Here is a 22,130-nt window from a genome sequence, read left to right on the forward strand (position 1 = left end):
CGTCAAACGATTTAAATGAAATCATAACTGGGAGCTGTTGTCTCAGACTGCATTACAGTAGCCTAAATTAGCCAACTCTTCAATAAAGAATAAATCAATACTCTTGAAGCAGCGGCCGTGGCGAATCACGTCACCTTAACTTGACCGCGCGCTCCGCGTCGTACTCCAGTGTACTGCGCATGAGCACAGGCTGCTCATTCAAGCGAGCAGCGCCCGAAGCTCAAATGAGCCTCGTTTAGTACGATCACCTCAGTTCAGCCTGAGACTCTCACAGACGCGCGTCTCTCCCCGGACTCTCCGAATGGTGATACACTGTATGTGGATTTACAAAGCACATTCCTCAACAGGATTATTAACTCTTATTTACAACCTGTCAGGCGGACTTGAGGTGCGTTTTCTTTGTAAGGAATACACTGGGTTCTTTCCAGCTTGAGGAATGGGATTAACGGGATCGAAGAAAAGTTGGGATTTGTAGGTCTGGTGAAATGGAGAGATAAAAGCTCGCCTACGGAGCTTACCAAGGTGGAAGAAGCGGAAATTCACAACGAAAGGAAATGCACAGAGGTGAGTTTTAACATACATTTGTTGGGTTCTTCTTTTCTGACAACACATAGCGGGTTGATCCTGCAGCAAAGCAGAAAAACAAATAGGCTTAACATTCATAGAGCCTTAATAACAAGTTAAGAGTTTTCAGGGCTAACCATGGCGTCGCCACCTACAGGTGTGCTTTTGTTTATTAGCTATATATCGTATGTGTTTTTCCAAATCTTCTAGTTGTTATTTACTTCATTTTCATTAAACCGTTGGTCATTTGTATGACGGGAAATGTATTTTGTTATTGTAAGCCATCAAAAATGGCCATTTGGATGATTAAAGCTGCCTAGTCCCATAACAAAAGCCGAGTTGCATTAGATTTCTGCAGCGTCTCCTGCAACTTCGCGGCGTGAACGCGTGGCATTTGCAGAAGCAGTGAGAGTGCTGAAGTGACAGCTCCCGCTTTCCACATCTGGAGCGCGAACTGCTGCTCCCCAGCCCTCATGACCGTCTCCACTGATGAACCGTGACATCGAGGTTTAAGTAAATGTATGGCGAAAGCCTATTTTCATCAACTCCCAGTTAGCTAATCAATTCAGACCAATGTAAACTAGAAAAAATGTGGTATACTTAAAAACAAAGGTGCTTCACGATGCCATAGCAGAACCATTTTTTTGTCTAAATGGTTTCATGAAGAACCTTTAACATCTGAAGAACCTTTGTGTTCTTTGTGATGAAATTAGGTTCTTCTATAGCAGTAATTCATATATTTCATATTCACAAAATATGTATTTTTATTCATATGTTGTCCGCTACTATTATACAGCATTTGTGCAATCACAAAATATGAAATTCGACCACATGTCTTAATGAATTAAGGCCCATGAAGACGATCAACCTCCAAATGAAGTCATAAACTCATCAGTTCTGTTTTGGATCAATGTACAAGATGTTGATGGCGAAATTAAACACTAACCTAATTAATTTCCCATCTGCTGTTCTATTACACATTTGAATTACAATAAAGTAATTGTTGATTCTGTGAGAGATAGTCTGAGATGCGTCTGTGACGATTAATCCAACCGTGTTCATTATTTCTATTTGGTTTAATGTGAGTATGGGCTTAGAGAAAGTCAAAATCACAACTAATGAAATGAAAGAGACATGCGGTATTTTACACCAGCATGAGTAATTAGTTTGAGGCATTTATAGTTCTCGGTAATATGCTACGGGCAAATTGTCACCTGTTTTTCATTAACTTTAAATACTGTAAAGTGCCGTGTTTAATTCAAATGACATTAAGCTCTACAGTTAATATACACTCAGTGGAAAATAGCTAGTCAATCTCTTTGGTCAGTTAAAGCTATAATAAAGTTTTTTTTTTTTTTTCTCTTATTGGAGAGATTAGTTTGGGTTTTTGTATGGATACATTGCTCAAATACATAATTTTAGCGCTTCGTCCCATGGGGCTCATCCCAGATGTGTGTTCACTTGAAACCAGATAATTCATGCAGAAAATATGTGAGATCTGGAGCCACTATTGCCATCCTCATTTTGAGAACTGAAGTCATTAATTAAGCTACTCTAAAACTTTTTTCATTATGCATTTTCCATTTGCCTTTATAGTCAAGTTGTTAGCTTTTTAAAAAGATTGTTTTGTTGACCTCATATCACATAAGATAAAGGATCCCCAGAGAGCTCTTCGGTTCGTCTTTCATGAGTGTTTGTCTGACATCTCTTCATTTCTTCAAGACGTGCAAAACAGTTCAGCCTTTAGCGAAAGCGGCGTGTTTTATCAGACAGAGATTGTCGTTAATGTTGTATTGTCTAAGGATAAGACAAACTAGAAGCGATAATTATTTAGGTGTGTAGAAAGTAATAAAATATTTTAGCAGTGCAGTCTGTGGAGGTTCATCCCGAGCTGTGACTAAATTGTCTTTTGGCGCCCCTAGATGCCAAATTTATTATTTTTCAATCCATACGCGATTTTTTTGTAATATAGCCTACTTTTTAAATATATAGCCTATTTAAAATGTTAAATAATAATCGTGCTCCTCTCGCAGCGTACTGGCTTGTAATAATACATTAAAATAACATGGTAAGACACACCAATTTGCAATCCCATGCAGCAATACCAGCTGTTTTGTACAACTATAAGTAGCTGGAAGCTACAAATGTTACAAATGGCGGCGAGCACTTTTATGGAAAGAAAAAGACTGATCGGCTAAAAGCTCCCCATGAGATACCTCTGAACCCTATTTCCTCATATTTATTTACACTTATTGATAAATGTTTAATCTGTTTCAAACAAAGTTTCAACAACCACAAAAGTGAGTGCGCTAAATGTGTAGAAATGTTAATGGCTGCGACCTCTGGAGGCCGTTTTGACGTAGTCTTTAAGGTCTCATTTCAGAAAACTGCTCATAAAAAAAGATATTCATCGTGAGATGTCAATTACAGTAATATCTTTGCTACTCTGCAATGTAATTGTTACTTTTCTGAAATGATAACCGTCTCAATGATGTATCCAGTCTACAAATGCCACCTCCGGACGGCGCTTATACGGTTACCATAGCAACAAATTGCCGCGTAAACGATTTCCCTTCAGACCAGAGCATTGACATACTGTAAGTAGGCCTATTGTCGTTACTCTTAATAATAATATTAAATGTACACATCATATATATCACAGAGCCTTAATTGAAATCTCTTTAAAATGCGTAATGATTACCAAACAGTGCTGAGGCGCCACACGACGATTCTTCTTGCGTGAGGCAAACCTCTTGAACAGAAAACAAAAAAAAAGGTTATCGACCGACTTTGATGACGTGTTTCCACGGTTATTAAAGTGATAGTTTACCCATTAATTAAAATTCTGTCATTAATTACTCACACTCATGTCCTTCCAAGAACTTCATTCATTTTCGGAACACAAAAGAAGGTATTTTTGATTAAATCTGAGAGCTTTCTGATCCTGCATAGACAGCAACACAGCTGATATGTTCAAGACCTAGAAGGGTAGGCTAGTAAGGACATCAGAGGCTCAACCTTTATTTTATAAAGCTATCAGAATACTTTTAGTGCACAAAAATAACTACTTTATTCAACAATTTCTGTTCATGTCTTCGACACACATTCACGAGAATACCACGGCGCATGTGTGTAGTGCTGCTGGCGTAATATTACACATCTAGCAAAGTATTCTGCTGTTTACCACTATAGAAGTTTACCAGTCCATGACAGGTTTGACTTTTGAGAAGCCTGGAAATAGGTCTTTTGGATTTAATTTGCAAACTGGCTGTAAAAAGTGTACCAGAATGAAAGCTGTGGCTGTCTTCAGCTGTATCTCATCATACGGAACGAATGGCAACTGATTGGCAATAAAGTAAATACCAATTCACTACCAATTCAGTGACCAACACTAAAAACACACTTGAGACGGCTCCTAGATAATTAATTCTCACAAAACCCAGAGGGAAATAAATTAATATTGCATCATAATTAAATCAACAATGTGGCTGCGTCTGATACTTTGTCATTTAATTACAAATTTTCGAGGCAGGGAATCTTTGAGCATCTGGCCTTGTGTCAGAGATGGGTGTCAAGTGCGAGATGTGTTTTGACACGACAAGGATCTTCAACGTTTGATCAGTCTGCCAGATTTATTCCTCTCCAGGTGCAGGGCTTGGAGAGTAATGGAGGAGTTTGGGGTGATCAATGTGCTTGTGTCCGGATGCCCACATCGCCTATAGCCTTTGACTCTGTACAATGAATCAATGCTGTTAGAGCAGTTGTTCACAACACAAGAGTGGATCAGTCAGATTCTGTGCTGTTTTTAAGAATCTACTAACATCACAATACAGATACAGTATTTCTGTGTTGTATATATGGGTGTCCCAAACACTGTGTCAGATGAAGGACACGATTGTGGCTAGAATGTGTTGTCACATGCCTAATTTAGTCTGCTAACATTTGACATGCTCTTGCTCACTTTTGTTTCCAGCCTGGGTTCTCCTCATTGTAATAGAAGAGGGATTTGCCCTGGCGCAGAAAATTAAAGGTATGACTCACACATTATCACTCTCATATCGGAATTGTCAACTGTGACAGTCCTATTTGTACACGTTTTAGCAAACGGAGGGCTTCCGTGCAGCTTTTTGCCTTTATTTTCGGAACAGTTTGTGGGTAAACTGGCCAGTAAATGTGGAGTTTTAAACTAATTAAAAATGCAAAAGAAATGCTTCTTTTAATCAGACTAGTGAACCTATGATTGAACCTAGTCTTTGCAAGCTAAAAATAAGAACAAATTCCAACTCAAATCAATATCAGTTTGTATGCTCAACTGTTGATGACTGTTACCATCTGCAAAAATACTGACTCAGTCTCATAACACTCCTGCAGTGATTGCTAATCTTAGTTGTTTATTTTGGTCAAACAAATGTCATATTCCGTCTGTTTCATTCCTGTTTCCGTTCTCACAGAGACGCAGAATGCGGGTGAATCTCTGTCTAACGCTGAGCAGTGCGGCCAGTGGACACGGAATATCAATGGAGGCCTATTTACATCTCCAAACTATCCTAACTCCTATCCACCCAACAAGGAGTGTGTGTACATCCTAGAAGGTAACCTCCCTAAAAGCAAATGAAAGAATCTTCTCTGGCTATTTTTCAGCTGTTAGATGTCAAACTGACAGTAATTGTTAATGACTGCGTGATTGATTTCTGCCTCAAGTTAACAATGTTTACTAATATAGTAGTGTTGTATTTTCGCCTCTAGGTACTCAAGAACTCTTCATCTCATTAGTATTATGGTACATACAACACTAATTATATTCTCTTAACAGCATATCTGCTGGAGCATCTTAGTATACAAGTGTGAATAACAATTTTATACTGCCGTAACAGCATTTGAAGCAGCGCAAGAGCGCCCCCTGTTGGCGAAGCAAACATACATTGCATTGCATTTTAACAGATGTGAGACTTTTGAGGAAAAAGATAAATATATCAGCATTTTAAATGAGATTTGTGACCATGGACCACAAAACCAGTTATAAGGGTAATTTTTTAATTGAGATTTATACATCATCTAAAAGCTTAATAAAGCTTTCCAATGATGTATGGTTTCCTAATAGGACGATATTTGGCTGAGATACAACTATTTGAAAATCTGGAATCTGAGGGTGCAAAAAAAAATCTAAATATTGAGAAAATTGCCTTTAAAGTTATCCAAATGAAGTATTTAGCAATGCATATTACTAATTAGAAATTAAGTTTTAATATATTTTTGGGTAGGAAATTTATCAAATATCTTCATGGAACATGATCTTTATTTATTTATTAAAAATGTATCATTTTAATTTTGACCCATACAAAGTATTGTTGGCTATTGCTACAAATATTCTACTTAAGGTTTTGTGATCTACGGTCACTTATAAGCATTTATTTATGTTTTTGTACAATATTTTAACCTGTGCATCTTAATTTGTTTGTCCTTTCAGACCAAGAAGACGTAGATACATTTGTACAAACTTGCATGTGATGCAGAAAGAAATGTACATTGTCAGAGCTTAGTCAAGTTTCTGCATTACTCAGTGGCTTAAATGACCTTAATTTACCCTAGGAATTTATTCAACTGAATGGATAGTAATAACTCGGTGCGTATTTATTTGCATGCCTTTATATGTAGAACAGAAAGGAGCTATTTTTTCTTGATAAATAACTGTAGAATATGCAGAGTATGTGGTTTTAATGCAAGCAGCAGCAAATACAGCCCAACAAACCTAAATCAGCAGTGACATTGGTTATTTGTTTCAGAGACTGATATGATTATGGTTGTTGTGCCTCAAGCAGGTGACCTAAATTCAAAATTTAGTTAGTGGATAGTAGTTGCTTTGTTGTGCTACGTTTGTGTATTTATGTACAAGACAAATTGGAGATCACTTTGGACATTTCTGTATTTGTATTAATAAATCAAAATGAATTCTAATGAGATGTGCATTGGAATATAATGGTCTATCAAGTTTTCAACAGGGCTATGAAAGAGAATTTATCTTCATTTGTAATAGACTGTCTGTTCATAATGTGGACACTGAATGTGAAATCTGTGTTGTTCATTTTGATAAATATTCCATTTGGGATGTGTGTGTGTAAGCTAAGAGTCTGTGTTTGACTGGCATATAATTGTACAGTGTAGTATTGTTGTGCTAGCTCAATTTCTGGAAGGCGTCTTGCAGAATAGACAATGGTTTTCTCCAGCACAGGTTACCGTGTCACATACTCTGTAGTTATAAACTAAATATAATGTTTGCTCTTTTCATTCCTGCAGCTCTCCCTCGGCAGAGAATTCAGCTGGCCTTTGATAAAACCTACTATATTGAGAATTCCTTCGAGTGCCGCTTCGACCATATTGAGATAAGGGATGGTCCCTTTGGTTTCTCCCCTCTTATTGATCGCTTCTGTGGGGCAAAGAGTCCAGGCGTGGTCACCTCCACGGGCCGCTTCATGTGGATTAAATTCACCAGTGATGAGGAGCTTGAAGGCCTAGGTTTCCGTGTCAAATACACTTTTATAGCAGGTAACCCTGGCAGTGAAAGCTGCAAGTTTGGGCTTCATGAATGCATTCTGAATTTAAAAAGATGGCCTTGTGCTGTAGACCTTGTAAAAAATACTTCTTCGCCTGTTTCACACTGCAGTGTTGTTTGTCTGTCTGTCTGACTTGATGCATGATGTACATAAACAGGACATTGTGTTCAGGAAATGTGATTTAAAGGGGACATTGGATGCCCATTTACCATTTACCATTCTTTAGGGTCTTCATGAAATGTCTGCAGTATACTTTGGTTAAAATTCCTCAATGGTCTTGTAAAACAACACCCTTTTTTACCTTGTCAAAAACAGCTCTGTTCTGAGCGGGTTTTGGTCTCTTTAAATGATAATGAGCTCCTGTTCACTCCACCCCTCTTTTCGAATTTTTGTGTATTTGGTGGTGTGTTACTATAAAAAACAAAACTAATCCACTGCGTCTTCAGTGGCCCTGATGTCAGGAGGAAATGAAGACTCTCATGTTTACTTTTACAACCAACTACAAAACACCTGATTTTGAGATCCATCTATTCATCCACTGAGGACAACTGAGGGAATCGTATCCAACTATTATAAAAGGTTCGAACACTCACTGATGCTTCAGAAGGAAACACAATGCATTAGGAGCCAGGGGTGTGAACTTTTAAACAGAATGAAGATGTGTACATTTTTCTTATTTTGCCTAAATATATATATTTTTTTCATTTAGTACTGCCCTTCAGAAACTACAGTAGATACTTGTTTTGTTGTTTTTACATGTTTCCCAGAAGACAAAATACGTTCAATTAACCCTGATCTTCAAATTCAAAAAGTTTTCACACCCCAGCTTAATACATCATGTTTCCTTCTGGAGCATCAGTGAGCGTTTGAACCTTCTTTTATAGTTGCATATGAGTCACTCAGTTGTCCTCAATGTGAAAAAATGGATCTCAAAATCATAGTCTTTGTTGGAAAGGGTTCAAATACACAAAAATGCTGAAAAACCAAATAATTTGTAGGACCTGATGGATTTTTCTGAAGAACAGCAGACAGTTTAACGGTTAAGAAAAAACAAGGGATTCATGAACAACTTTTACTCAGCAAAAAAACAAAAAAAAACACAGTATTAAGAATTAAGTGTATGTAAACTTTTGAACGGGGTCATTTTTATAAATTCAGCTATTATTTTCCCTTATGGACTATTTGTAAACGTCTTTTATCTGAAATATCTTATTCAGGTCAGCACTAAATAAAAAATAACATGCATTTTGTATGCATCCTTATTTTAGTAAAATAATTAACATTTTGCAGATTCTGCAAGGTGTATGTAAACTTTTGACTTCAACTGTATATGCAAACACCATGTAAAAGTAAATTTTGCATCCAATGTCCTCTTTAAGCAGTTGGCAGAGGTGTGAAAAGTACTCAAAATTTTTACTCAAGTGAAAGGACAGATACTCAGTGAAAATTTTACTCAATTAAAAGTACAAGTATCTGGCCAAAAACATACTTGAGTAAAAGTAAAAAAGTACAACTTAAAATTGTACTCAAGTATTAAAAAAGTAAAAGTACTGACAGACATACAGAAGTATGGTTAAAGGGAGAGAAAGATGCTAAATGCAATGGCAGAGGTCAAACACGTATATTTAGTGCCACAACAACAATTAAAATGAAGCACAGCAGAACACAGAAAAAAAAACAAAACAGGGAAAGGTATTAAAAGGAAACTCCATCCTTTCCACTCTCATGCCATCCCATATGACTTTCATTTATCAGATGAACACAAACTAAGAGTTTTACAAAAAAAAAAAAAAAAAAAAAAAACATTTCCATATAATGCAAGTGTATGGGACATCTAAAAATTACACTTCAAAAACTATACACAAGTGAATATGACAGTAACTCAGGCAACCACTGGTAATGAATCAGGGTCTCCTTAAGTGAAATGATGTAAGATATGTAAGAAAAAAAAAAGAAAGTCATGAACATCTGGCATGACAGAGGTTCAGTTAATGATGAGAGAATTTTCATTTTTGGGTGAACTATCCCTTTGAAGAGCAAGATTTGATGCAGAGACATAAAACATGTTCCAGACAGAATACAATGTTTTAAATTATTGAGAAGAGTCATAGAATTAAATTATGTAACAACATTAACACTTTGAAAGGCCACTTTTTGTGGTGTCTATTAAACGTCACTGTCTAAAAGGATAATTAATCTTTTAATTGTTTATTTGGGGCACTTAGAGTTTTTTTTCTCAGCAAATATTGATAATTATTTGCGACTAATTTGATTAATGCTCTTCTGTTTACCATATTTAATGTGCATAAGATAAAATAAAAATGTAATGTTCTTTCTATGATAAAATAAAATTGTAAGGAGTAAAAAGTACAGTTTTTTCTTCAAAAATGTAATCAAGTAAAAGTACAAGTAGTCAGTTTAAACTGTACTTGATTAAAGTACAAGTCCCCAAAAATAATACTTAAGTACAGTAATCAAGTAAAATTACTCAAGTATTTTACACCTCTGGCAGTTGGTGACCAAATTCTGTTAGGATTAATTACCTTCGGATAATAATATATAATTTATGGCCACTATTATTCACTGTAAAAAAAAATGGAAACCTGCGATTGTTACCCTAAGGAGCTATTTCTGCCTGATCTAATCTTTGAAATGACTTATGTCGGTGTAATTTAATGTATTTAGATTGATTCATTGATTCATTGTTGCTTGAAGCACATTTTTTAAGTTAATGTTTTTTCAGTGTAGGAAATATTCATGCAAGCTTGCTGTTGTTGTTATGCTCTCCTTATCCACTTTTTTCTTCACCACGGAAGTATGAGAAACTTCCGGTTCATTATCCGCTATAGGGAAATAACAAAGAATAACAACGTGCAGTAAATGGTAAAACTGTTTGCACTACAAACCAGTGTGTTCATAATTAAGATAATACATTAAAATAATATGGTAAGGCACATCAATTTGCAATATCAAGCAGCAAAACAAGCTGTTTTGTACAGCTAAAAATAGCTGAACGTGCCCAGAAGCAGATCCATAAAATTTACAATGCCCACTCTTACGGGAAGAAAAAGGTCTTTACTATTAGTATACAAATACTTCTGCGTAAATCACATATGATTTCAGGCATTTATATTCTGGGCCAAATCCTGTTTGCTTTAAGACTTTCAGATGTTCTGTATGTTTAAGGTCAAAAAAGACAAACACTAAATGCTGTTTATTAGATCAAACGGCAGATCTTTGCACCGCAGTGCCCACAGCTGTCTTAAACTGGATTTTAATGCACGTTTGGAGCATGGGATTTCCAGCGTGTGCTATCTGGGTAATGCGATATCTGTCTTATCATTTCAGACCCAGATTTTCATTTGCACGTCGGAGGATTGCTAAATCCAATTCCAGGTAAGCCCCTCAATATTTTCACCCCCCACTTCAATTCCATCTCAAGTGCTTTCTATTCTCTGCGGCAGGCTGCAGGCTATCTGCTACTGACATCCTCCACTCCTCCCTCTCTCTGTTGGTCTCATGCTGCCTATCTGACTCTGTCTCTTGTCGGACTTTCCATTTCTGTTTTCTCCAAAAACCCTCTATTTGCCTCCAATTTGCAGTCACTGCTTTCTCTTGCTTTCTCTGTGCTAGTGCCACTTTAGGTTTTCTCTTTTCCTAATTTCCCTGTGTTTTCCCGCTTCCGACCATCTCCTTCGGCAGATTGCCAGTTTGAGATCAGTGGTTCAGACGGAGTCATCCGCTCCAGTCAGGTGGAAGAAGAGGATAAGATCAAAAATGGAGACGCGTTGGACTGCATCTGGACCATCCGTGCCCCTCCTCAGTCCAAGGTGACCCTCTTCGATTCTCCTTTACTTGCACAGTTCATCAAATAAGATGACCCTGCTCTTCTGCCACAGGCAGATATATGAGCACCTAAAACCAGGGCCTGACAAGACCACAGGAGGCCATCAGGCCCCCCAACCCTTTTTCTGCTGAGAAAACTTTTCAAGAGCTCAAATTAGCAATGCAGCAGCAGCAAGTATTAGGCCAATGATGCAGAAATGGCGGTAGAGCCGAATCAGCAAGTACTAGGAATAAGACTAAGGGAAGAAAACGGCCCGGGGATTACACGCTCACCTGCCCTAAGCAGACCGGAACACTTAGCGGGATAAAAAAACATCCCTAAAGAACTTGGCAAAGGAGTGAATGATTACATAGCATGAAGATAAGTCATTAGAGTTGTGAGAGGCAACTTTTTTGTGATCTTTTGTGCCTGCGTCTTAAAGAATACATAGCCAGGAGCTCTTTTTGTTATTCTCGGTAAGCAGTCCCCATAGATCAGGACAGTTCAGTTTGTGTTAGACCAAACTGCAGCAGTATTTTCCATGCTGCTCGAAATTCCTTTTTTGCAAATTGCTGTATTCTTTCTTGTCCTGTGCGAGTCAGCATTTTGCAGAATCTAGCTGATGCATTTGTTAAAGGTTGGTTCATCCCTGCAGATATACCTTCGCTTCCTCGAGTACCAGATGGAGCACTCAAATGAGTGCAAGAAGAACTTTGTGGCCGTGTATGATGGCAGCAGCGCCATTGAGAACCTGAAAGCCAAGTTCTGCAGCACGGTGGCCAATGATGTGATGCTGGATACTGGAGTGGGCGTCGTGCGCATGTGGGCCGACGAGAACAGCAGACTCAGCCGTTTCCGCATGCTCTTCACCTCATTCGTGGATCGTGAGTATAGACGTTCTTAACGTACAGTAACTTAGTTACTTAGTTACTGTACGTAACTTAAAGTACAGTATTGGTAACTAACGCAGAATGACAAATTTACAGATCATTAAAACATACAGTGAAGTTTTTGGCTGTTTGTATCAATGAACTGCGAAAGACTGCAAAGCCTTCATATTTCATGGGCAAATCAGTAGCTTTCATGCTGCTAGAAAGTTAGTATGGATGGATGTGACCTTTGGAGAAGTCTGTGCCACGTCAGCTAGCAAAAAAAAAGAGCTAAAGCCAGCAGGCTGGGTAGAAACATCATTTATATTTTATTTTGTAATGTGCTTTAGGCAGAGTTTGCCTGTCCAGGATAGCAAGCATTCTGCTAACTGCAGTATGAAAACAGCACAAAAACAAAGAGAGCAGGACAGATCCCAAGATTATAATATGCCAAATTTCATTAAAAATTACATGCAATTAGAAAAACAACTTAATATGATGCAAGATATGCTGCTGTACATCGGTTACATGTGCTAGGATTAAATATTGTTAACTGTCAACATTAACATTTAGAATGCAGAAATGGAAATCAGCTCTTTTCAAGCATGCAAGGTTATCACAAACGTTGATTGAATTGTTGAAAAAAAGATGTTTAATAATAGACTGAAATATGCTGTGATCCATGGGAACTGACTTGAACAACCTGGCATTTATTTAAAAGTTGACCATTTAAAGAGTGTGAAGTTAATTAAAGTAATCTCTGTAGAAAGCCGTGATATCAAAAAGCCAATTACTCCCCCAACCTTTGCATAGGAAATCAAATAACAGGGCTAGTGTTGCACATTTCTCATGCTAATGGGTCAGTCATGATGCAGCCCGCTGAAAAGAAAGAAAACACTAAATGAAGCTTTATTTCGTGAGTTAGATGTTTGGGTATGAATGATACATCCCATTTTCTTTCCCCTTTGCTTTTCATTAGAGTTGCTGTTTAAAGGTTGCATGCAAATTGTGGAAAATTACCATGAAGCAAATGGATATTTTTTGCGGTAGTCTGTAATACTTTTAATAAATGTCAGAATAATCAGAGGAATTAATTGCAGCATTCAGTGTCAACTCCATCTGAATATTAATCTTGCTCAGAGCTAGAAAGCGACGGCAGTGGCAAATGCAAATGATTTTCATCACTATGCTCGTAGAACTGCTGAAAGCCTTGCAGCGCCGTGAATAGACTGACACAGCCAAGTTGTGTTTGGATTAGTTGGTTCATTTAATGCCTTCACTGCCATCTTGGCAATGAGCAACAATTTTACTTTCTTTCCCATTGTGCATTTCGAAAATATCACACAAGCTCTCAGCACTACAGATGTTTTGTCCTTTTATCATTCTAATACACTCCAGTAAGCTTTTTTATGTAACAATCATAAATAATGTAGCAGGTTTGACTATATTATATATACCAGTATTTGACTGGTTTGAGACGTATGTTCGCATTCAAGTTTTTTCTAATGAGAGTCAGGTCCATTGCCACAGGATACACTAAGGGCCAGATTTACTAACAGCTTGCATCAGCGCAAACCGTTAAAATAGTACTAGCAGGATTCACTAGACAGTAAGACGCACGGTGAAGAATTAGTGCTAAGAAAGGCATGGACAGTTATTTTTGTGCTTGACTTTATTGAATATGCATTTTTAAACACAACATTTATGAGAGGAGAGTATTAAAATGAATCATGCAAAGCAATTTACTAATGTTTTTGCTCGTCAAATTACGTATTTGCATCATTATTTAACGCCCAAAAAAGCAAGTTTTAAAGCAGGCGGTAATTTGTGCTGCTCTTGGTAGATTGCATTGGTCATTATGGAAATGATCTGGCTGTGTCTGTGTTTTTTAATGTGCGCATTGTCAGTAAATCACACACAGAATTTCTGAGCTTTTATGGAATTGCCCTCTAATGCTAATTTGCCCTGTTTAGTAAATCTGGCCCTAACAATAAAAAGTTTGTGTTCACTAAGATTTTGTAATGTTTTTGAAAGGAGTCTCCTATACTCACCAAGACTGCCTTTAGTTAATCAAAAATACATTAAATATAAAGTATTATTACATATTTTATTACATATTTTAAAATGTATGCGATTCAAAGCTGAATTTTCAACAGTCATTACTTTAGTCCTCAGTGTTGCATGATCCTTCAGAAATCATTTCAAAATGCTAATTTGCTGTCCAAGAAACATTACTTATTATCAGTTTTAAAAAAAAAATAATGTTTTTTCAAACCATAATACATTTTTTAGCATTCTTTGATGTATTGAAAGAAATTCTTTGAAATAGAACTTATTTATAACAATGACTTACTATCATTAATGCATCATTGAATCATAATTTGAATGCATTATTGCAAAATCTAAGTATTAATTTAGTAGTCACCCTCATGTTGTTCCAAACACGTAAGACCTTCGTTCATCCTCACAACACAAAATAAAATATTTTTGATGAAATATGAGAACTTTCTGACACTGTGTAGACAGCAATGCAACTGAAACATTCCCAGGCCCACAAAGGTAGTAAGGACTTCATTAAAAAAAGTCCATGTGACATTAGTGGTTCAGCTGTAATGTTATAAAGCTACAAGAATAAGTTTTGTACACAAAGAAAACTAAAATAACGACTTTATTCAACAATTTCTTTTTTTCCTTGTCAGTCTTTGACGCGTGTTCACAAGAGTACCACAAATCATGCGTGTGGTGCCGCTGACGCAGGAGCCAGCTTTCTGATGAAGAATGTCCATGTCTCTTAGTTCATTGTCTGTATATTCTGGTTCAAATAAGCAAAGCAGTTTCAAAGTGAAATGTCCAGAGAATGAAGCTAAAAGACATGTTTAATACTTGACCGTGCCACATTTTTATTATGTTTGTACATGCACGTGTTGTTGCATTTTTATTATTGCGGCAGAAATTCAAATATCCAGGGAGTGTCGCTAAAAATCTGATCTCCAATGTAGTGGAAATAAAAACATTAAGGACTCTTATCTACTGCACCTTCAAAGGAGGCAAGACAATGTTGTCCAAACTAGCGCTGAATTCCTGAGGTAATTTTCTGTTTTCTGTTACTCTGTTTGCTATGCAATGTCAGTTTGCTTCTCTACATGGTCTCTGCTATCTCAAACGCACAAGCCTTTTAAATTTGAATGAAGCCTGATTGGCTGTCAGTGTTTTATCATTCATCAGCTGTAAAAAAAAAAATCGTTCTGAAAGGGATCCTAACAATATCGTTGCTCTGTATAGTTATTGTTATAGTTGTGGTGTGAACACTGCTATTCTCTTAAATTTTAAACGATTTTTAGAATGTTATCTTTATAGTTATAGTTATCGTTCTTGGTATGAACGGGCCTTTAACCTACCCGATAATGTTAACAAATGCAAAAGTGATGTAAAAACACATTCTTTATATTATTTTAATTTCTTTATGCAGAGCTGTTTTGTCGAACCGCAGTTTCACTGGGCTCACAGGCTCCTTTGTACCTGTAAATCATACTTTTTGTTTTCTTTGCACACAAAAAGTATTCTTTAAGCTTCATAAAATTACGGTTGAACCACTGTTGTCATATGGACTGTTTTAATTATGTCCTTACTACCTTTCTGGGCCTTGAACATGTCAGTTGTGTTGCTGTCTATGCAGGGTCAGAAAGTTCTCATATTTCATCCAAAATATTTTAATTTGTGTTCTGAAGATGAACGAATATCTTACAGGTGTGGAACGTCATGAGGGTGTGTAATTAATGACAGAATTAGCATTTTTGGGTAAACTATCCCTTTAATCTTGCTGTCCACAAACTAGTGAATGGTAATGTACATTCATCTAGTGTACATCCTGCTCTGAATTGTCACCCTGAATGTTTTCCCCTAACTAATACACTTGGCATATCCACCCATTCCTTTGATGAGCGATAATGTATCAGATGTAAATGTGGTGTGCCTTTGGCAGACATCAGTGGTCACCGTTGGAAGGCAAAAAATGTCTAACAATTTTGGAAATGAGCACAGTATAGAGGGAGCATGGAGCGTTGCCAGGAAATGAAAGTTACGACCTCTTCAACCCTCTGTCAGAAGCACTTAGTCCCATAAACTGGATGAGATTTTTCCCTCCTCACTCAAGCTCTACTATAGCAGTCATAAGGAGGATGCTAATGCAGCAGTTGGGTTTTGGCGTAAAATGGAGCCAGAGAGACGAGGCTGCGCAGCTAAAAGAGGGAGACGCGATGAGGAGATGAGTGTCAGGGTTTACAGACACAGCCTGAAGGATTCATCCCCAGAGATCAGCACTCACCTTCAATTACAAGCTTATCTCCCTCTCTCCCTCGCTTTCCATTCTTCGTTACCCTCTGCTCTGACTAGCATGCTAAGCGTACGTTCACTCAAGAGCTTCATGGCAACTTGGCCAGATGGGCTTTGTGATGGCTGTTAGATTTGATTTATAGTGTTGTGCTCAACACTCGCTACACAGCCTGTGGCACAGGCATGAGGCGCACGTATCTGCAGACGGCCGCTGACGCCCTGCTATGAGAATAAAGAATGAGGGTTGCCTTGTTTTTAAGAGATTTAATCTGCTCTATCTGTTCTGTTTTCCAGCTCCATGCTCCAGCAGCACCTTTTTCTGTCACAGCAACATGTGCATCAACAACTCACTGGTGTGCAATGGCGTTCAGAACTGCGTTTACCCCTGGGATGAGAACCACTGCAAGGGTGAGTTGCTGCATAAACACCAGCTTCTGTTTCCTCACCTACAACACCTGAAACTGTAATCTCCATTAAAATGCTATTCTTCTCTAAACAAAATGATATTGGTTTTGTAACATGTTGTTGTTTTGTTTATTATTAAAATATCATTTGGATTATTCTGAATTTATTTTCGAATTTATACACTACCAAAAGTTTGGGGTCAGTAAGATTTTACATTTTTCTCACCATAATTTTTTAGTCATCTCCAATCTGTCACATGATCCTTCAGAAATCATTATAATATGCTGATTTGGTGCTCAAAGAACATTTGAATTATTATCAGTGTTGACAACAGTTGTGCTTCTGTGGAAACTGTGAAAACCATTGAGAAGAAATCTTTTATAACATTATAAATGTCTTTACTATAATTTTATATATATATATATATATATATATATATATATATATATATATATATATTTCAGTCAGTTTATGTTAATTCAGGCAGCTGAAGACACATCTTCTGCGGCAGCACTTTAGCACTCCACAACCTTAAACCAATGCTCTTATTAAATCCTTTTCTCTTTCAGTTTTGCATTTCTTCTCTGCTCTATATATATATATATATTTTTTTTTTTTTTTTTGTGGCATTGTATACTGTGAATCTTGTTGGCTCTCTGATAAACTGCTTATACTCCTCTATTGTAAGTCGCTTTAAATAAAAGAATCTGCAAAATGCGTAAATTAAAATTATACTGATTGACATTAATACCAAGTCTTTTTGTTTGCAAATTTAACTGCTTGCTGGTTTTGTTGTTGTGAGCAACTTTTAAAATAAAAGAATGTCATATAGGCCATTCTACAGAGTTAGTCCAAAGTCAGAGTTAGAAAGGGCTTGAAAAAAATCTATTTTTCCAAAAAAAAAGTATGTATGCAAATTGTATAATGTCCAAGGTACACATTTCTAGTAATTGTGCAGTTAAATAACTCCCAAAAAAGAGTGCTTAATTGAAAAAGGAAAAGGTGTTTGGTGCAGTGTTGTTTTTGACAACCATCTTAGATTTAGTCTTAGTCTTTTGGACTAAAATGCTTCTTAGTTTTAGTCAAATTTTAGTCACTTCTATATGTGATAGTTTTAGTCCAATTTTAGTCGACGAAAAGTCAAAAAGGTTTTAGTCTAGTTTTAGTCAAAAAAAGGGGAAAAAGTAGTCTTTTAACAAATTAATGTAGGTCAGTAAGTATTTTGCTGTTGGGTAGTGTCACTTATAAGCTCTGAAAATAGCAGATCTATAGTTCAACACAATGTGAGCTTCCGGATCGACTATTTTCACCAATAATTACAATAATGAAGGAATGTTTTAGAACATAAAAGACAAACAAGGATGGAATGCTAAAACGGCTTGCCATACTAGTATAGCAAAGAGTATTTAATGCAAAAACGGCTTGCCATAGCGTCAGATACTTTTTAAGTTTTAATTGGCATGCACAATAAGCAGAAATGTTATGCATTTTAAACGTCTGACGGACCACCCACTAACATTTTCGTCTATTCTCGTCTCGTCAACGAAAACTCACACACGTCTCGTCATGTTTTAGTCATCAACGAGCCATTTTTATCTCGTCATCGTCTCGTTATCGTCATGAAAAAAAGTGGCGTCAACGAAATGATTTTGTCATCATCATCGTTGACGAAAACAACACTGGTTTGGTGGTGACGTTCCTTAAAGTTACACACAGATTTTTCATTTTGAACACAGTTCAAACCTCAAAATGATGGGGCGTATCTACTCTACACCTCGTAGCTATGAGAGAGGGACACAATTATTTCCTGATCATAAATGTAGGGGTTTAGTTAAAATCAGTCTCAGCCAATGGACTAAAAAATACACAGTTTCAGTAGTGACATCAAAAATGTGGGACACATTTTTTTTACAGAAAGTTTCATACACTGTAAAAAATTTTAAGCCAGTTCAACAAAAAAAATCTTAGTACTAATTTCCTTTTGTTTTTTCTTGTTTACTCAACTTTTGAAAACATCAGCTACACTGACTGAAAATAATTTGTCAGTGAAACAAAAAATGTCTAGTTGAGACAACTTAACATTAATAGTTTTCTGGAGACCTGCACCTGCAGGACAACAAATCTTTTTAAGTTGTGCCAACTGAACATTTCTTGTCTGCAGGACTGAAATGACATAAGTTGAGTGAACAAAAAAATACTAAAGGAAATTAGTACTAAGAAATAATATGTTATCAGAGCAAACACACAGCTCAGTTTTTTAAGTTGTAATAACTGAACATTTCTTGTCTGAACAGCCTGAAATGACAGAAGTTAAGTGAACCAAAAAATATTATTGGAAATTAATACTAAGAAATAAAGTGTTACCAGAGCAAACACACATGACAAAAACAAATTTTAGCGAAACATTTATTTTCTTGCAATACTTCACTGAAGTAACTAACCTCCAAAACAGAAGCATCAATAGTACTGCTGTTACTATCACAAAAAAGAAAATACAAATCTTGCAATACTTCACTGAAGTACAAAAACGAGGTACTGTAACTACACCAAACATTTTAACAATGCCACTAAATATAAATTGGGTTCCTAAGTGGCACAGTAAGAGTATACAGTAAGGTGAAAGTCCCTTGCTCACACAAACTGAGCAAGTTTACCTATTAACATTTCTTAAGGTATTAAGGAAACAAAAAAGACTACATGTCCTAATCTCCAAACGCACAAGTCCACAGTATGCAGTCACATCTAGTCAAACAACATTCTAATGCAAAAGGTACACACGAAAAGCACATTTCTGTAAGCATCTTACAACTCATAAAAAGTAAAAAGCTTATTCTTCAGGGACTGCATTCTGTGGACTTTCCTCCCATGCAGTCCTACAAAGATATTCTGCACTGCCTCAAATGTGTATTTTAGCACCTTTCGGTACTCAATATTCAGCACGTAAAGAAGTCCAAAGAGTACCACAAAAGCAGTAGGAAAAAGTCCAGTAGATCATCCATGACCAGTTTTCTCCAGGATGACGCCAAAGTTTACACATCTCTTTGTTGCCTGTGAGAGGTCATCTTCCATCACTTCAAGATGGCCAAATTCACTCCTCTTGTGTAAGTCTCCTCCAAATCAGTGTCCTAAGAATAATATAAATGTAATAAATTATCAAATAAATCATAGTATAGAACTGTAAATAATAAAAAAAAAAAAAGGGCCCAAAAAAGATATTGGCAAATAACTTGTTTTGTTTTCTTCCTTAAAAACCCATTGGGATGTCAGCACTTTTACTCAATAAAACAACCACAATTTCCATAAAAGAAATAAATTAGAAATTTTGCGAGATTTTAAAGTTAAACACCTACCAGACAAGTCTTGATTATTTTGTCATACTCTCTGGGGTTCAAGGGAAGTCGCTGTAGAGCAGTAGTTGCTCTGTGAATTATGATGTCTGTAGGAAGGATATACATAATTAGCCATGGATAAAATAATTTTTTTTCTTTAACAATGGGTTTAAAAAAAAAAATCACAAACATTAATAGTCAGATTAATCACATGAAAAATGAAACAAACAATTATATTGTTATTGTTGTATGACATTACAACACATCTCTGAAACTACCTTACACTATCAATTATAATATCCTCAGAATATCCCATAAACTAATTCACAACAATCAGGGCAATCAATCTGAATTACTAGTTGCCTTGAGATATAAATATTAGTATTTGTTGTAATTAATTTCAAAATCTATAATTGCATAATTACATGTTTTGTGCTGGTACCTTGGCTGATCATGGATAAATAGGATATTAAAACTGCCAGTAAATGATCTTACTCTCAATAAGTGTTTCACTGTATACACCTTCAGTTCAAAATGAATGATTCATTTAAGGTTGCTCAACGATGGGGGGAAAAAAAATCATAAAATCACAATTATTTTGATCAAAATTGTAATCACGATTACTTAAAACAATTGTGAGTGGGCCATATGACCAAAACCTTTTTGATTGACTTATTTAAATGAATCAAATAATTTTTTTCTGAAACTAAGGTTGCTACTAGAGATCAGGGAATTCACTTTTCTCAATACCATAAAAGAATGGGCAACTACCAACAAACTAAGTAAAATCAAATCAAAATTATTGAAAATAATAATAATAATAAAAAGCACACAAATAAAGCAAATGGTGCTTTAATCTTAGTCTTAACTATAAATATGAAACTTTTGTTTCTTATTAAAGCTAAAAACGTCTATCAGTTTGCAGTGAATTATTTTGTTTTGTTTGATTAACAATAAGCAGTTGGAATATATGCGCGGTCACTTTAAGAGCCACACGGATATGATTTACGCCGGTAACGCATATTCATTCACTCTTTACGTTTATCACATAACAAAAGAGAGATTATGTGAATAATCACTAAGCGCCGCATCTGCACACATTTTTGCACGTATTTGAACATTTAGGTGCACCTTGAATTAAAAGATGACATTTCTGTGTTCTGTTCAGTCTCGAGGCTAAACGCATTCACAGAACAGCACAAGTTCTCCATCGCGCTTTTAAAAACAATCAAGCACGTCCGATGCTACAAAAGTCACGTTGTTATTTTATGGATTTCAACGTAAAATAGAGCTTTGCAGAGGAATGAATGCAGAGTGGTGGATATTACGCAATAATCGCTTTATTTTAATTGGGGGTTTTTTCATAATCGTTGGAGGCCAAAATCAAAATTGAATTTGACGAGTGAGTGACATACTACGTTGCGTAACATATTGTCGGCTCCCACATCATTAAAAATATATTATATTAAACGAAAACAAACACCCGGAAATTATATCATATTAACAGATAAAAAGCCTTTGCTGACGATCATAAAAAAAAAATAAAAAAAACTTTGCACACTTACTATTAAGATTGCTCTTCCACGTGTTCCATCCATAGACTGTGGTTCCATCCTTCCCCATCGAACTTCAATGTTTCAAGAGGTTTCTCCCGCACTGAGACGTTGACGTTACGTAAGCGCAACCATTGCGTAACAGGGGCGTGGTTTAGCTCAGGAGAGATTGAGTGCGTGGTTTATTTATAAATATTGGAAAATCAAAGTATGCTCCATATCGTTTTGTATGGAGTACTGAGTAAACGTGAGATGAAAATGTACATGACATATTTCTGCAGATGTGCTCCAAATAAAGTTAAATTGCAATTAAAAATTTCCAAATGAAGTTACTATAAATATTGTAGTTTTGTTGTTGTTGTTGTTTTTAATAACAACGTGAAGAATAACAATAGGCTAGTTATTATTGTATTCTTCTTCTTCTTATTATTATTATTATTATTATTATTATTAATAATAATAGTAATAATAATAATAGCTTTTTCACTCAGCATTTACTTTACAAACTATGAAAAGTTCTATACTGCCTTTGATTATTCTTTTTAGAACATTTAACACGTTTGAAACCTTTTCAATCAACAAAAGTTTCTGTTACTTGTATGTTAATTGCATAAAAATTCAGAGATTGACTTAACACAAAAAATCAAGTTGGCAGAAGCTTTTTTGGATGAACTAGCAAAGCGTTGCTCACAAAACTCATC

The 22,130-nt window shown here is 36.1% G+C and overlaps 2 protein-coding genes across 2 annotated transcripts in view; one reads left to right on the top strand and one right to left on the bottom strand.

Moving 5' to 3' along the window:
• The first annotated feature begins 271 nt into the window (after positions 1–271).
• neto2a (neuropilin (NRP) and tolloid (TLL)-like 2a) lies at positions 272–18,719 on the top strand. Its single transcript, XM_073836591.1, has 9 exons — positions 272–564; positions 4,538–4,594; positions 5,016–5,156; positions 6,859–7,107; positions 10,464–10,511; positions 10,818–10,945; positions 11,597–11,825; positions 16,437–16,550; positions 18,709–18,719. The coding sequence occupies exons 1-9, from the start codon at positions 555–557 to the stop codon at positions 18,717–18,719; spliced, it is 987 nt and encodes a 328-aa protein (XP_073692692.1). The 5' UTR covers positions 272–554.
• An 896-nt stretch (positions 18,720–19,615) lies between these two features.
• gpt2 (glutamic pyruvate transaminase (alanine aminotransferase) 2) overlaps positions 19,616–22,130 on the bottom strand; it is a 7,361-nt gene continuing 4,846 nt past the window's right edge. The window contains exon 3 of the mRNA XM_073836593.1: positions 19,616–19,672. Coding sequence (XP_073692694.1) covers positions 19,616–19,672 — 57 coding nt within the window. The remainder of the gene's footprint in view (positions 19,673–22,130) is intronic.

This window comes from Garra rufa, chromosome 3, assembly GCF_049309525.1.
Source record: "Garra rufa chromosome 3, GarRuf1.0, whole genome shotgun sequence".
Classification (NCBI taxonomy): Eukaryota; Metazoa; Chordata; class Actinopteri; order Cypriniformes; family Cyprinidae; genus Garra; species Garra rufa.